Below are 13868 nucleotides of genomic sequence, written 5' to 3'. Positions count from 1 at the left end.
GTTCCTCAAGGTTCCGTTTTAGGACCACTATTGTTTTCACTATATATTTTACCTCTTGGGGATGTCATTCGAAAACATAATGTTAACTTCCACTGCTATGCGGATGACACACAGCTGTACATTTCAATGAAACATGGTGAAGCCCCAAAATTGCCCTCGCTAGAAGCCTGTGTTTCAGACACAAGGACGTGGATGGCTGCAAACTTTCTATTTTTAAACTTGGACAAAACAGAGATGCTTGTTCTAGGTCCCAAGAAACAAAGAGATCTTCTGTTGAATCTGACAATTAATCTTAATGGTTGTACAGTCATCTCAAATAAAACTGTGAAGGACCTCAGCGTTACTCTGGACCCTGATCTCTCTTTTTCCATCAACAAGCAAAAATCAGAAACTTTCTGTCCAAAAATGATGCAGAAAGATGAATCCATGCTTTTGTTACTTCTAGGTTAGACTACTGCAATGCTCTACTTTCCCACTACCCGGATAAAGCACTAAATAAACTTCAGTTGCTAGAATCCTGACTAGAACCAAAACATTTGATCATATTACTCCAGTGCCAGCCTCCAAGTCACGTGGCCGTGGCTTGCTTATATAAAGCAGGCAGACATGCATCGAGGCATTCGGTTACTGTTCGATTGAACGTTAGAATGGGCAAAACGAGTGACCTACGCGACTTTGAGCGTGCTGTGACCGTCGGTTCCAGTATCTCAGAAACAGACGGCCTTCTGGGCTTTTCACACACAACAGTTTCTTTGGTTTACTGAGAGTGGTGCGGCAAACAAAATGCATCAAGTCAGCGGCAGTCCTGTGGGCGAAAACAGCTCGTTAATGAGACCCCGAAAGAGAATGGCAAGCTAACAATGCAAATAACGACGCAGTACAACAGCGGTGTGCAGAAAGGCTTGGAACGTATATAACTCATCAATCATTGTCTATTGGCTATTGCAGCAGGCGAATCCCAACGGGTTCCACTCCTATCAGCTAAAAACAAGAAGCGGCTCCCGATCACCAACACTGGACAATTTATATGCGCCACGCTCAAGGTCCTAAACGACATCATAACCGCCATCGATAAGAGACATAGTTGTGCAGCCGTATTCATCAACCTGGCCAAGGCTTTCGACTCTGTCAATCACCACATTCTTATCGGCATGTGGTGATTGCCTCGCCTGGTTTACCAACTACTTCTCTGATAGAGTCCAGTGTGTCAAATTGGAGAGCCTGTTGTCCGCACCTCTGGATGTCTCTATGGGGGGGCCACAGGGTTCAATCCTCGGGCCAACTCTCTTCTCTGTGTACATCAATGATGTTGCTCTTACTGCTGGTGATTCTCTGGTACACCTCTACGCAGACGACACCATTCTGTATACTTCTGGCCCTTCTTTGGACACTGTGTAAACTAACCTCCAGACGAGCTTCAATGCCATTACAACTCTCCTTCTGTGGCCTCCAACTGCTCTTAAACGCAGGGAAAACTAAATGCATGCTCTTCAACCGATCGCTGCCCACACCTTCTCGCCTGTCCAGCATCACTACTCTGGACGGCTCTGACTTAGAATATGTGAACAACTACAAATACCTAGGTGTCTGGTTAGACTGTAAACTCTCCTTCCAGACTCACATTAAGCATCTCCAATCCAAAATTAAATCTAGAATTGGCTTTCTTCGCAACAAAGCATCCTTCACTCATGCTGCCAAACATACCCTCATAAAACTGACCATGCTACCGATCCTCGACTTCGGTGATGTCATCTATAAAATAGCCTCCAACACTCTACTCAACAAACTGGATGCAGTCTATCACAGTGCCATCTGTTTTGTCACCAGAACCCTATACACTACCCACCATTGTGACCTGTACGTTCTCTTTGGTTGGCCCTCGCTTCATACGCGTCGCCAAACCTACTAGCTACAGGTTATCTACAAGTCTCTGCTAGGTAAAGCCCCGCTTTATCTCAGCTCACTGGTCACCATAGCAGCACTCACTCGTAAGCACGTGCTCCAGCAGGTATATTTCACTGGTCACCCTCAAAGCCAATTCCTCCTTTGGTCGTCTTTCCTTCCAGTTTTCTGCTGCCAATGACTGGAACGAACTGCAAAAATCTCTGAAGCTGGAGACTCATATCTCCCTCACTAGTTTTAAGCACCAGCTGTCAGAGCAGCTCAAAGATCACTGCACCTGTACATAGCCCATCTATCTACCTACCTCATCCCCATACAGTATTTATATATGTATTTATCTTGCTCCTTTGCACCCCAGTTTCTCTACTTGCACATTCATCTTCTGCACATCTACCATTCCAGTGTTTAATTGCTATATTGTAATTACTTCGCCACCACGGCCTATTCATTGCCTTAACTCCCTTATCTTACCTTATTTGCACTCACTGTATATAGACTTTTTGTTTTCTTTTGTTCTACTGTATTATTGACTATGTTTAGTTTACTCCATGTGTAACTCTGTTGTTGTATGTGTCAAACTGCTGTGCTTTATCTTGGCCAGGTCGCAGTTGTAAATGAGAACTTGTTCTCAACTAGCCTACCTGATTAAATAAAAGTGAAATAAAAACAAATAAATATGTACATATTTTTATTCCATCCCTTACATTGTGTGTGTATAAGGTAGTCGTTGTGAATTTGTTTGATTACTTGTTAGATATTACTGCACTGTCGGAACCAGAAACACAAGCATCTGCTAACCATGTGTATGTGACAACTAAAATTGGATTTGAGTGGAGGAACCTCGCAGCTTCTTGTCGTGTCATGCTGATGGCAGAGTCAGGATTTGGGGTAAGTGTAGTGTAAACACGCCTGGCAGGCAACTCTGTGTCATTACACGGTACACGGTACAGACATGAAACAGAATGTGACACGTTTTGAAATCCAGGAGAGAAGGGAGAACACCTTCTTGGCGGGACTACCGCATTTGGGGCCCAGGGGCATTTTAAAAAAGGAGTCAGCTAACTTACTGTATTTCAACACATTTTTGCCACGGTACAAAGAGAATAATTCTCTGTGTTATAATGCTGTTCTACACATTTTGTCATGAGGCTAGGGAAGAGTAAACGATGCCGTTTTAAAAGCAAATATCCTGCAACTCTATACTTATGGAAGAAAAGAAAAGAAAATGCTATTTTTATAGCTCATATCATGCTTTTGCTCACGATGAATTCAGACTGCTCTGGAGGCAAAGGGGGTTCCAACCCAGTACTAGATGAATAATAAATAATAATAAACTGTCCTGTAAGTGTAATGCCTAATAATCTTATCTAAAGTGTTTAGCATCAAGTTAATTAAGTCCTTGTGCATATTGAGGAGTCCCCAGAATAATTCTTATCTTATTCTTCAATGATGCCAGATGGCCCTGTTTATCAAAGCAGGACACTGGCATGCACGCACCACTCCAAATCACAGACTGTAGTGAAGTGTACACACACGCCTGACACGCAACTCTGTGTCAGTACACAGAACGAGGTAGAGACACGAAACAGAATGTGACACGTCAGACAATGGAGCACACACACCTGCTTGGCGAGACGACCGCATTTGAGGCCCCGGGGCATTAAAAAAATCTATAAATTCAACCAACTTACTGCATTGCAACACATTTTGCCATGGTGCAGAGAGAAAAATGTGCTGTTTTTATAATATGTGTTCGATGAGGTTGAGGTCAGGGCTCTTTGCATGCCAGTTGAGTTCTTCCACACCGATCTCAACAAACCATTTCTGTATGGACCTTGCTTTTTGCACTGGGGCACTGTCATGCTGAGAAAGGAAAAGGCCTTCCCCAAACTGTTGCCGCAAAGTTGGAAGCACAGAATCATCTAGAATGTCATTGTATCTTGTAGCGCTAAGATTTCCCTTCACCGGAACTAAGGGGCCTAGCCCAAACCATGAAAAACAGCCCCAGACCATTATTCCTCCTCCACCAAACTTTTACAGTTGGCACTATGAATTCAGGCAGGTAGCGTTCTCCTGGCATCCGCCGAAAACAGATTTGTCTGTCGGACTGCCAGATGGTGAAGAGTGATTCATCACTCCAGAGAATGTGTTTACTCTGCTCCAGAGTCCAATGGCGGTGAGCTTTACACCACTACAGTCAACGCTTGGCATTGCGTATGGTGATCTTAGGCTTGTGTGCGGCTACTCGGCCATGGAAACCCATTTCATGAAGCTCCCGACGAACAGTTCTTGTTGACTTTGCTTCCAGATTCAGTTTGGAACTCTGTAGTGAGTGTTGCAACCGAGGACATATAATTTTTTTCAGCCCTCGGTGGTCCCGTTCTGTGAGCTTGTGTGGCCTATCACTTTGCGGCTGAGCTGTCTTTGCTCCTGGAGATTGCATGGCTGTCTGCTCGATTTCATACTCCTGTCAGCAACGGGTGATGCTGAAATAGCCGACTCCACTCATTTTAAGGGGTCGCTAGCTAGCATGCACAGACATTTGCATGCTTGTATTGCTATGGTTACACAGTAACAGAAGCTGTCAGGAGCAGTCTGACTCTCAAAATAGACCAAAAACAAAATATTAGATACTTGCATATGAAATGTCTTCCCACATCCCTCGAATTGGTGCTGGCTGGCGCACATTGTGGCATTGTTGACAAATTGGCTATTTTAATGTGGAGATATCGTTTTTCCCTGATTCACTTCCATTAATCAAAGGAGGAGTAGGATAATGGTAGCTCGGTGGCTTCAAAGGCTCTTATTGGCCAAGACATAGTGTAGGCTATCCAGGGTTTATATACAATGCCTTCAGAAAGCATTCATACACTTTAACTTATTCCACAGTTTGTTGTTACAGCCTGAATTTAAAAAATCTACACACAATAACCCATAATGACAAAGTGAAAACATGTTTTTAGACATTTTTGCAAATGTATTGAAAATGAATTACAGAAATATCTCATTTACATAAGTATTCACACCCCTGAGTCAATACATTGCAAAAGCACCTTTGGCAGCGATTACAGCTGTGTCTTTCAAGGTAAGAGTTTTTCACACCTGGTAGTTGATCATTACTAGACAACTTTTTTCAGGTCTTGCCATAGATTTTCAAGTAGATTTAAGTCAAAACTGTAACTCTGCCACTCAGGAACATTCACTGTCTTCTTGGTAAGTGTGTTTTAGGTTATTGTCCTGCTGAAAGGTTAATTCATCTCCCAATATCTGGTGGAGAGCAGACTGAACCAGGTTTTCCTCTAGGATTTTGCTTGTTCTTTTAATTTTTTTTATTATTATTTATTATTATTATTAAAAAATAATTTTAAACAATTATATGCAAACCCATAACATGATTCAACCACCAACTATGCTTGAAAATATGGAGAGTATTTCTCAGTAATGTGTTGTATTGGGCTTTCCCCAAACATAACACTTTGTATTCAGGACAAAATGTTAATTGCTTTTCCACATTTTTTTACTTGAATATTGCCTCGTTGCAAACAGGATGTTTTGGAATATGTTTATCATTTTCACTCTGTCAATTAGTTATTGTGGAGTAACCATTAAATTCTAACTGTTTTAAAGTCACCATAATTAATAAATTCACCATGGTCAAATGGATGTTCAATATCTGATTTAGGTGCCCTTCTGTGCGAGACATTGGAAAACCTCCCAGGTTTTTGTAGTTGAATCTGTATTCAAAACTCACCACTCGACTAAAGAACCTTACAGATAATTGTATGTATGTGTGGGATTACATAGATGAGGTAGTCATAACAAAAATCATGTTAAACACTATTATTGCATACAGAGTGAGTCCATGCAACGTATAATGAGACTTGTTAAGCAAATGTTTACTCCTGAACTTATTTAGGTGTGCCATAAAAAAGGGGTTGACTACTTATTGACTCAAGGCATTTCAGCTTTTCATTTTTAATTCGATTTTTTCCTTCAAAAAACACAATCCCACTTTGACATTATGTGGGCCAGCGATTTATAAAACTTTAAATTCAGGCTGTAACAATAAAATGTGGAAAAATTGAAGGGGTCTGAATACTTTCTGAAGTCACTGTACATCATTGATTTCCACATATAATTGAAAGAAATTCGATTTTTATTCCATAAAGACTGTAATCGTGTCTTGTGAATATTGTATAAAAATTATTTCAGCAATGTTCCATATTAAAAAGTGAAGTGCCACTTCACAGTTTACCACGTACAGTAGGCAACAGGGAATATGTTCCTCCACTGATCTTGGCATCTGGGATATCCAGCAGTGTTTTTGTGTTTTTTTTTATAAAAAAAATATCCAATTGGTATCCAATTGTTAGTAATTACTGTCTTGTCTCATTGCCACAACTCCCGTACGGGATCGGGAGAGACGAAGGTCGAGAGCCATGCGCCATCTGAAACACGACCCAACCAAGCCGCACTGCTTCTTAACACAGCGCGTCTCCAACCCGGAAGCCAGCCGCACCAATGTGTCGGAGGAAACACCGTACACCTCGCGACCTGGTCAGCATGCACTGCACCCAGCCCGCCACAGGAGTCACTAGTGTGCGATGAAACAAGGATATCCCTACCGGCCAAACCCTCCCTAACACGGACGACGCTAGGCCAATAGTGCGTCGCCCCATGGACCTTCCGGTTTCGGCCGGCTGCGACAGAGCCTGGTCTTTGTGTTTTTAAATTTAAGACGAGCATACATTGTAAAATTGTAAACTGACAAAAATGTTTCAAGTTAGAAGCCATTAGTTAATATACAGCACCAACTACATAAACTGATAGGGTCCATTATCTGCTACCTGGACTTATAAACATTGACTTATGATTATGGGTAACTTGAAATAGCTCTTGAAAAGAGAAAGCAATTAAGCACGGTACGGTTTAAATCATTTTTTCTTGTATGAGAATGACCACCACAAATTGAACTTGAATAAAATCTATTGGGATGAGATAGGAGTTTTATTTCAGTTATGTTTTCTGCAAACGCTATTAAACATGTATTAATCTAAACATAATTTACAAGATGCTGCAAAGGAAAGTAAGAAAGTAAGTCCAACTCTGTCCTCTGAACATAGACCTATCTTGGATGACCCATGCTCTCAATGGTGACTGATACCTTCAGGGCTTTCTGAGCCGGTTCGCTGGTGCCAATCACGATGAGGCCTGGTCCTCCCATGCTGCAAAAGCTCTTCAGGTGTAGGCCATCAGTGACAGGGACAGTGGATACGGCATAGTCCTGCAAACACACAACAACCCTACTGCATTACAGGGACCGTGGACATAGCCTTGCAAACACACAACAACCCTACTGCATTACAGGGACCGTGGACATAGTCTTGCAAACACACAACAACCCTACTGCATTACAGGGACCGTGGACATAGCCTTGCTAACACACAACAACCCTACTGCATTACACAGCATAGTCCTACAAACATGCAAGCCCTAACATCATTGGACGAGACAGGTCCCAGTGGGAAAGGTAACCGAACCGGCATTGGTTGAGAGTCTTAGAGATGAGGTCCCTAAAGCCCCAGGCCACTGGTTGGTTGAGATTCTGAGGTCACCAGAGCCCCAGGCCACTGGCCCCTCCCCTCAGTCTGTAAAAACCTAACCTAGCAGGCGTAAATTAAACGCTTGACATTAGATCCCCTATATACTGGTCTCGACGAGAAGAAGCTGTCGGAAAGGTTCTCTTCCGCACTGTTCAACCAATCCAGTAAATGTGGAGTAGGAGGACTTTTTGGGGACTTGGCAGAGGCTAGTATTTACTGGGAGCTGCGTCTTTCTCTGGCCTCGCGTGCCAGACACTCCTGTACGGCCGCCTGGCTGCTGCTCAGAGACTGATGTTGAGTGTCATCCTGCTCTGTCTATACGGCCGCCTGGCTGCTGGTCATCCTGCTCTGTTCTGTCTCATCTGCTCCATGGCAATAGTTCTAGTCTAGAGCTCCCTGTTCCATGGTTTGTTTCTGGAGGACCAGACCACTGCTACTGCTCAGAGAGCGACTGATGATGTGGAGTCATCCTACTTTGGTCTGTCATACCATATCTACCCCATGGTAACAGGGGTTCTGGTGGGCTATTAATTAGCATCTGGAGTATGTTGTGTTGTGACATGGGTTGGAATCCCAAGGTTTACTGATGCAGGAATGGACATGATATATGGAGTGTCAATTCACTTTGTCATCCGACCGATATCTTCCACATCACATCTGCCCCTGTTTCTCTGGCCTGGTCCACATTACGTGTGTCATGACTTACATGGACCATGTATTGAGGTGTTAAATGAGGTAAAAGGGAGAGTGGTGTGCCACTTTAACAGTAGGCCTAGATCAAAACAAATCGATCCTCTCTGAAGGAACAGCATTTCCTGACAGTCGGAATGTTTGTTTTTACCACAGAGTTTTTAAACTACGACGTGCAACATGTTTCCACGTGCCAATAAATCAGTACTTTTTAGGTTTAAATTGCCGCCATCTTGGAGCTAGAATTGGGATCATGTATACTGTGCTATTGACTACACACAAAGTAAAGGAGAGCAATGTACAGTACAGCAAATGAGGCATTTGTGGTAAGTGCATGGGGGGCCGCCATCTTTATGCACTTCCACTATTGTCCTTTCCTCCTCATTCCCAGCTCTTCCTTGTCCTCCTTGAGCCCTATCTTAACAGTCAAATAGAAAAACACTCTATTGACAACTCACAATTCATGACAATCACTGGATTAGGCTGCACAAAAATATTTTGAACAATGCATTCCTGCTTGGACATGTTAGATGATATTTATTTGGTTTCCTTCCATCTCAGTAGTCTAGTACTTTATAAAAAATATATTGCGTCTCACCGGAAAACCAAATAGTGTGACCAAATTATGAAATAGCTAGCTTGTTAGCGGTGGTGCGCGCTAAATAGCGTTTCAATCGGTGACGTCACTTGCGCTGAGACCTTGAAGTAGTGGTTCCCCTTGCTCTGCAAGGGCCGCGGCTTTTGTGGAGTGATGGGTAACGATGCTTCGTGGGTGACTGTTGTTGATGTGTGCAGAGGGACCCTGGTTCGCGCCCGGGTATGGGCGAGGGGACGGACTAAAGTTATACTGTTACATCTGCACCAGACAGAACTGTTTCGTTTGTTCTAGTGTTCAGTTTCTTTATTAAATCTACCATGAACACGTACCACGCTGCACCTTGGTCCTCTTCACCTTCTTCCACCTATGAATATCGTTACAGCTATCTCCTGGCTGCATTTACCCACCAGATTCAGTAGCTTGAACCCCCACCCCCCAAAAAGTTTGAAAATCCTGTTGATAACCCCATTAGATTCTATTGATTCCCACATTTGATCCTATTGATTCCTCCATTAGATCCTATTGATAACCCCATTCGATCCTATTGACAACTCCATTCGATTTCTGCTCAAAGTTTAGGGAAACAAACTAAAAGTGAACATAATTCATGATGGGTTTTTATTTTTATTTCATTTCAGGGTCTAAGATAATAGTTTCAGTATAGTTTTAGATTTTCATGAAGGTTTGTTAATTCATATTTTTGTTTTCATTATTTGTTTTAATTTACTATAATAACCGTGACTCTCTGGTCTACCTATAGACAAGTAACAATCACAAAGAATGTTAGGGTATGGGAGCAGACACAAAGGGCTACTGGGTGTATCAGGCATGAAACAATTGCCTTAGGTGTCTGGTTTATGAGATAGCTAACCATAAAGGACATTTGATTGTTCATAAATATGTGGGGATAACTCATAAATTATATGCAAAATATGATATGGACAGTGTTTTTGTATGAGTCTAAATTTGGCCTACAGGAAGGAGGTGAAATCTAGTTCTTTGTTTAAACCGTGTGGTGATACGGAATTTAAAATTGTATATCCTCTGCGCAGTGGATAAGTTTTTTCCGACCGCCACACAAAGTCATTCATTAATAGTGCCTTTGCGCTATAAAATGTCTCGCAACTTGCGAGGTGATATTTTGATGTCTGATAGTGGATTGATGTTCTCCAAGGTGTACTTTTAAGGCGCGGAATGTTTTTTTCAATATTCAATGAGTGTACAACACATTAGGAACACCTGCTATTTCCATGACAGACTGATCAGGTGGTTCCAGGTGAAAGCTGTGATCCCTTATTGATGTCACTTATCAAATCCACTTCAATCTGTGTAGATGAAGGGAAGGAGACAGGTTAGCCTTGAGACATGGATTGTACATGTGTGCCATTCAAAGGGCGAATGGGCATGACAACATATATAAGTGCCTTTGAACTGGATGTGGTAGTAGCTGCCAGGGGCACCGGTTTGAGTGTGTCAAGAACTGCAACACTGATGGGCTTTTCACACTCAACAGTTTCCCGTGTGTATTAAGAATGAGAAAGGGAACAGGAATGGGGATACCTAGTCAGTTGCACAACTGAACGCATAAAACTGAAATGTGTCTTCAACATTTAACCCAACTATCTGAATGGTCCACCACCCAAAGGACATCCAGCCAACTTGACACAACTGTAGGAAGCATTGGAGTCAACATGGGCCAGCATCCCTATGGAACTCTTTCGACAACTTGTAGAGTCCATGCTGTGACGAATTGAGGCTGTACTGAGGGCAAAAAGGGGTAACTCAATAGTAGGAAGGTGTTCCTTATGTTTTGTACACAGTGTTATTGCAAGAACACATATAAATAAATCCTTTAGTAGTGCAAGTTATACATGCCTTTTATCTCATAGGTCCTAGAAGTCTGAGGGCTAGGAGTCTGAGGGCTAGGAGTCTGAGGGCTAGGATTCTGAGGGCTAGAAGTCTGAGGGCTAGGAGTCTGAGGGCTAGGAGTCTGAGGGCTAGAAGTCTGAGGGCTAGAAGTCTGAGGGCTAGGAGTCTGAGGGCTAGGAGTCTGAGGGCTAGAAGTCTGAGGGCTAGAAGTCTGAGGGCTAGAAGTCTGAGGGCTAGGAGTCTGAGAGCTAGGAGTCTGAGGGCTAGAAGTCTGAGGGCTCCTTCCGATTTGATCAACATGACTGATAGATTTCTTGATTGTTTATAGGTAAATAAAGGTAGATTCTGAAAGGCAGAATGTGCAAAATCACTTTCCCTTCCACTTCTGATGTGATGATGGATTTGGTATCCCATGGGCTGATGCTAACTATAACCAGGTTTACCACATTGGCAGCTGGTGGTATACTGACAGGGGGTACATGGTATGCTCCAGGTATGGGGTTTGAGAACATATACCAAGGATGGGCACCATCAGGATATTGAGCTGGAGCTAGTGTAGCTTGACTGAGGTGGAGCTGAGGTGGAGCTAGCACAGCATGACCTGGGGCTAGCTGAGGTGGAGCTAGTGTAGCTTGACTGAGGTGGAGCTGAGGTGGAGCTAGCACAGCATGACCTGGGGCTAGCTGAGGTGGAGCTAGCACAGCATGACCTGGGGCTAGCGGTTGAGCTGGAGCTAGTGTAGCTTGACTGAGGTGGAGCTGAGGTGGAGCTAGCACAGCATGACCTGGGGCTAGCGGTTGAGCTGGAGCTAGTGTAGCTTGACTGAGGTGGAGCTGAGGTGGAGCTAGCACAGCATGACCTGGGGCTAGCGGTTGAGCTGGAGCTAGTGTAGCTTGACTGAGGTGGAGCTGAGGTGGAGCTAGCACAGCATGACCTGGGGCTAGCTGAGGTGGAGCTAGCACAGCTTGACCTGGGGCTAGCTGAGGTGGAGCTAGTGTAGCTTGACCTGAGGCTAGCAGTTGAGGTGGAGCTAGTGTAGCTTGACCTGGGGCTAGCGGTTGAGGTGGAGCTAGTGTAGCTTGACCTGGGGCAAGCTGAGATGGAGCTAGCACAGCTTGACCTGGGACTAGCGGTTGAGGTGGAGCTAGTGTAGCTTGACCTGGGGCAGCGGTTGAGGTAGAGCTTAGTGTAGCTTGACCTGGGGTTAAAAGTTGAGGTGGTGCTAGCACGGTTTGACCAGGGGCTATCTGAGGTTAAGAAAGGGCTAGTGTAACATGACCAGGGGCTAGCAGAGGTAGAGGGGGATCGAGATCATAGGGGTTTGGGCAAAAGACCGTCTTCTCTCCTCCATGGCCCGGAGACCAATAAATAGTAGAGGAGTGCATCAATTCGTTAGTATGCAAAAGGAAGTGTCCTCCCCTCCTCAATAGCCACCTTTTCATCGAGGATACTCATGTGCAACCCAGCGCAGAAGTGTGTTTAAATCTGCCACACCTCCTTTGAATCAGCTTTTGTTTTGTCAGAGGAGAAAAACATGCACACGTTTCCTCGATTAACTTGGACCTTTTTCAAAAGGAGGTGAGAGAGGACACAGGAGGGGACCATTTGAGGGAGAAGTTCAAATAGAGCTACAACTTCCACACAGGAGTATCAGAGGAATCATTACTTGCTTTGTCAAGTTCAGGTCAGCCATGGTTCTATAGTCAAAAAACATTGAAAAAATAAAACTTGACCAAACAAATGGTGAAACCCGGAAGTACAAAGGGAGACTCAACACATACGGTTTACTAGGGCGATGAGGACGCGCCCATATTCAGCACCGCTGAATGGACAGCGCTTCTCCTGCATCTCCACTCATTGAGACAGGTATAGCGGAGCTCTGTGGTGCTGAAATGGAAAGCGCCTCTGTTCAGTTGGCAATGGATATTTCCCATTTGAGGGTATTTTGACATTATAAGCACAGTTCAATACAGTCCTCATTCCTTTATGAAGTGGCAGTTTAGCCCAAACAGTGACTCAGAAAAGATAGCAGCAGGCAAATGTCCTCCCCGGAGCTTATCGTGAGACACATGATTAACAACCCTTCATATCCCATAGACAATCCTAGAGTTGTGTTCAGCAGAGAGAGAAGTTTTGAGTGAAGATTCCTTACAATGTTAACTGCCCTACTTGTAATACATGTTCATTAATTTACAGGGAGATGGCAAATACCCGCTAGCCCCAGGTCAATTAGTGGATTTCGGCGATTTCTGCCCCAATGCATAGTGCCAACTGTAAAGTTTGGTGGAGGAGGAATAATTAACTCAGGCTGTTTTTCATGGTTCGGGCTAGGCCCATTTGTTCCAGTGAAGGGAAATCTTAGCGCTACCACATACAATGACATTCTAGAGGATTCTGTGTTTCCAACTTTGTGGCAACAGTTTGCGACGGCCCTTTCCTGTTTCAGTATGATAATGCCCTAGTACACAAAGCGAGGTCCATAAAGAAATCGTTTGTCGATCGGTGTGGAAGAACTTGACTAGCTGCACAGAGCCCTGACCTTAACCCCATCAAACACCTTTGGGATGAATTGGCACACCAACTGAGAGCCAGGCCTAATCACCCAACATCAGTGCCAGACCTCTCTGATGCTCTTGTGGCTGAATAGAAGAAAGTCCCTGCAGCAATGTTCCAACATCTAATGGAAAGCCTTCGAATATGAGTGGAGGGTGCTATAGCAGCAAATGGGGGACTAACTCCATATTACTGCCCATGGTTTTAGAATGAGATGTTCAAAGAGCAGGTGTCCACATACCTTTGGCCTGAAGATACAGTATTAAGTGTTATGATCTTGAATGGAAGACAAGACAATAGCCTGGTAGAGATGTCTCCCCATGCACTTTGATCTTCCTCTCGCATATCCTTCACTCAACAAGGGTAAGAGACTGTCCTTTACATATTTAACCCCCCCCCAATCACATATGTGGATAATCCTGGCCTGAACAGAACAGGCTGTAAAAGTATCCTGAATTTAATAAAGGAAGGAGGAAAAACAATGGGAGCTGTAGAGGGGAAAAAGCCTTGTATGTTTTCCAAGAGCCGCATCATCAATACCTGACTTATCAAGGATAATGAATAACAGTGAGAGGCTGAGAGAGATACCGTGGTGGAATTTAAATTGGACACAGACAGGAGTGGAAACAGGGCGGCGAGGAAAGGTCAAATTC

At 43.8% G+C, this 13868-nt stretch overlaps 1 protein-coding gene across 5 annotated transcripts in view; it reads right to left on the bottom strand.

The window, feature by feature from the left end:
• Window positions 1-13868, bottom strand: part of LOC124038042 (N(G),N(G)-dimethylarginine dimethylaminohydrolase 1-like) — a 127688-nt gene that overhangs the window by 17981 nt on the left and 95839 nt on the right. For all 5 annotated transcript variants that reach the window (XM_046353422.1, XM_046353421.1, XM_046353420.1 and 2 more), the window contains one exon: window positions 7067-7186. In XM_046353422.1, coding sequence (XP_046209378.1) covers window positions 7067-7186 — 120 coding nt within the window. The remainder of the gene's footprint in view (window positions 1-7066; window positions 7187-13868) is intronic.

The sequence above is a fragment of the Oncorhynchus gorbuscha genome, linkage group LG06, assembly GCF_021184085.1.
Source record: "Oncorhynchus gorbuscha isolate QuinsamMale2020 ecotype Even-year linkage group LG06, OgorEven_v1.0, whole genome shotgun sequence".
Taxonomy (NCBI): domain Eukaryota; kingdom Metazoa; phylum Chordata; class Actinopteri; order Salmoniformes; family Salmonidae; genus Oncorhynchus; species Oncorhynchus gorbuscha.
Note: the sequence above shows the minus strand (reverse complement) of the source record. Positions and strands in the feature narration are given on the sequence as shown.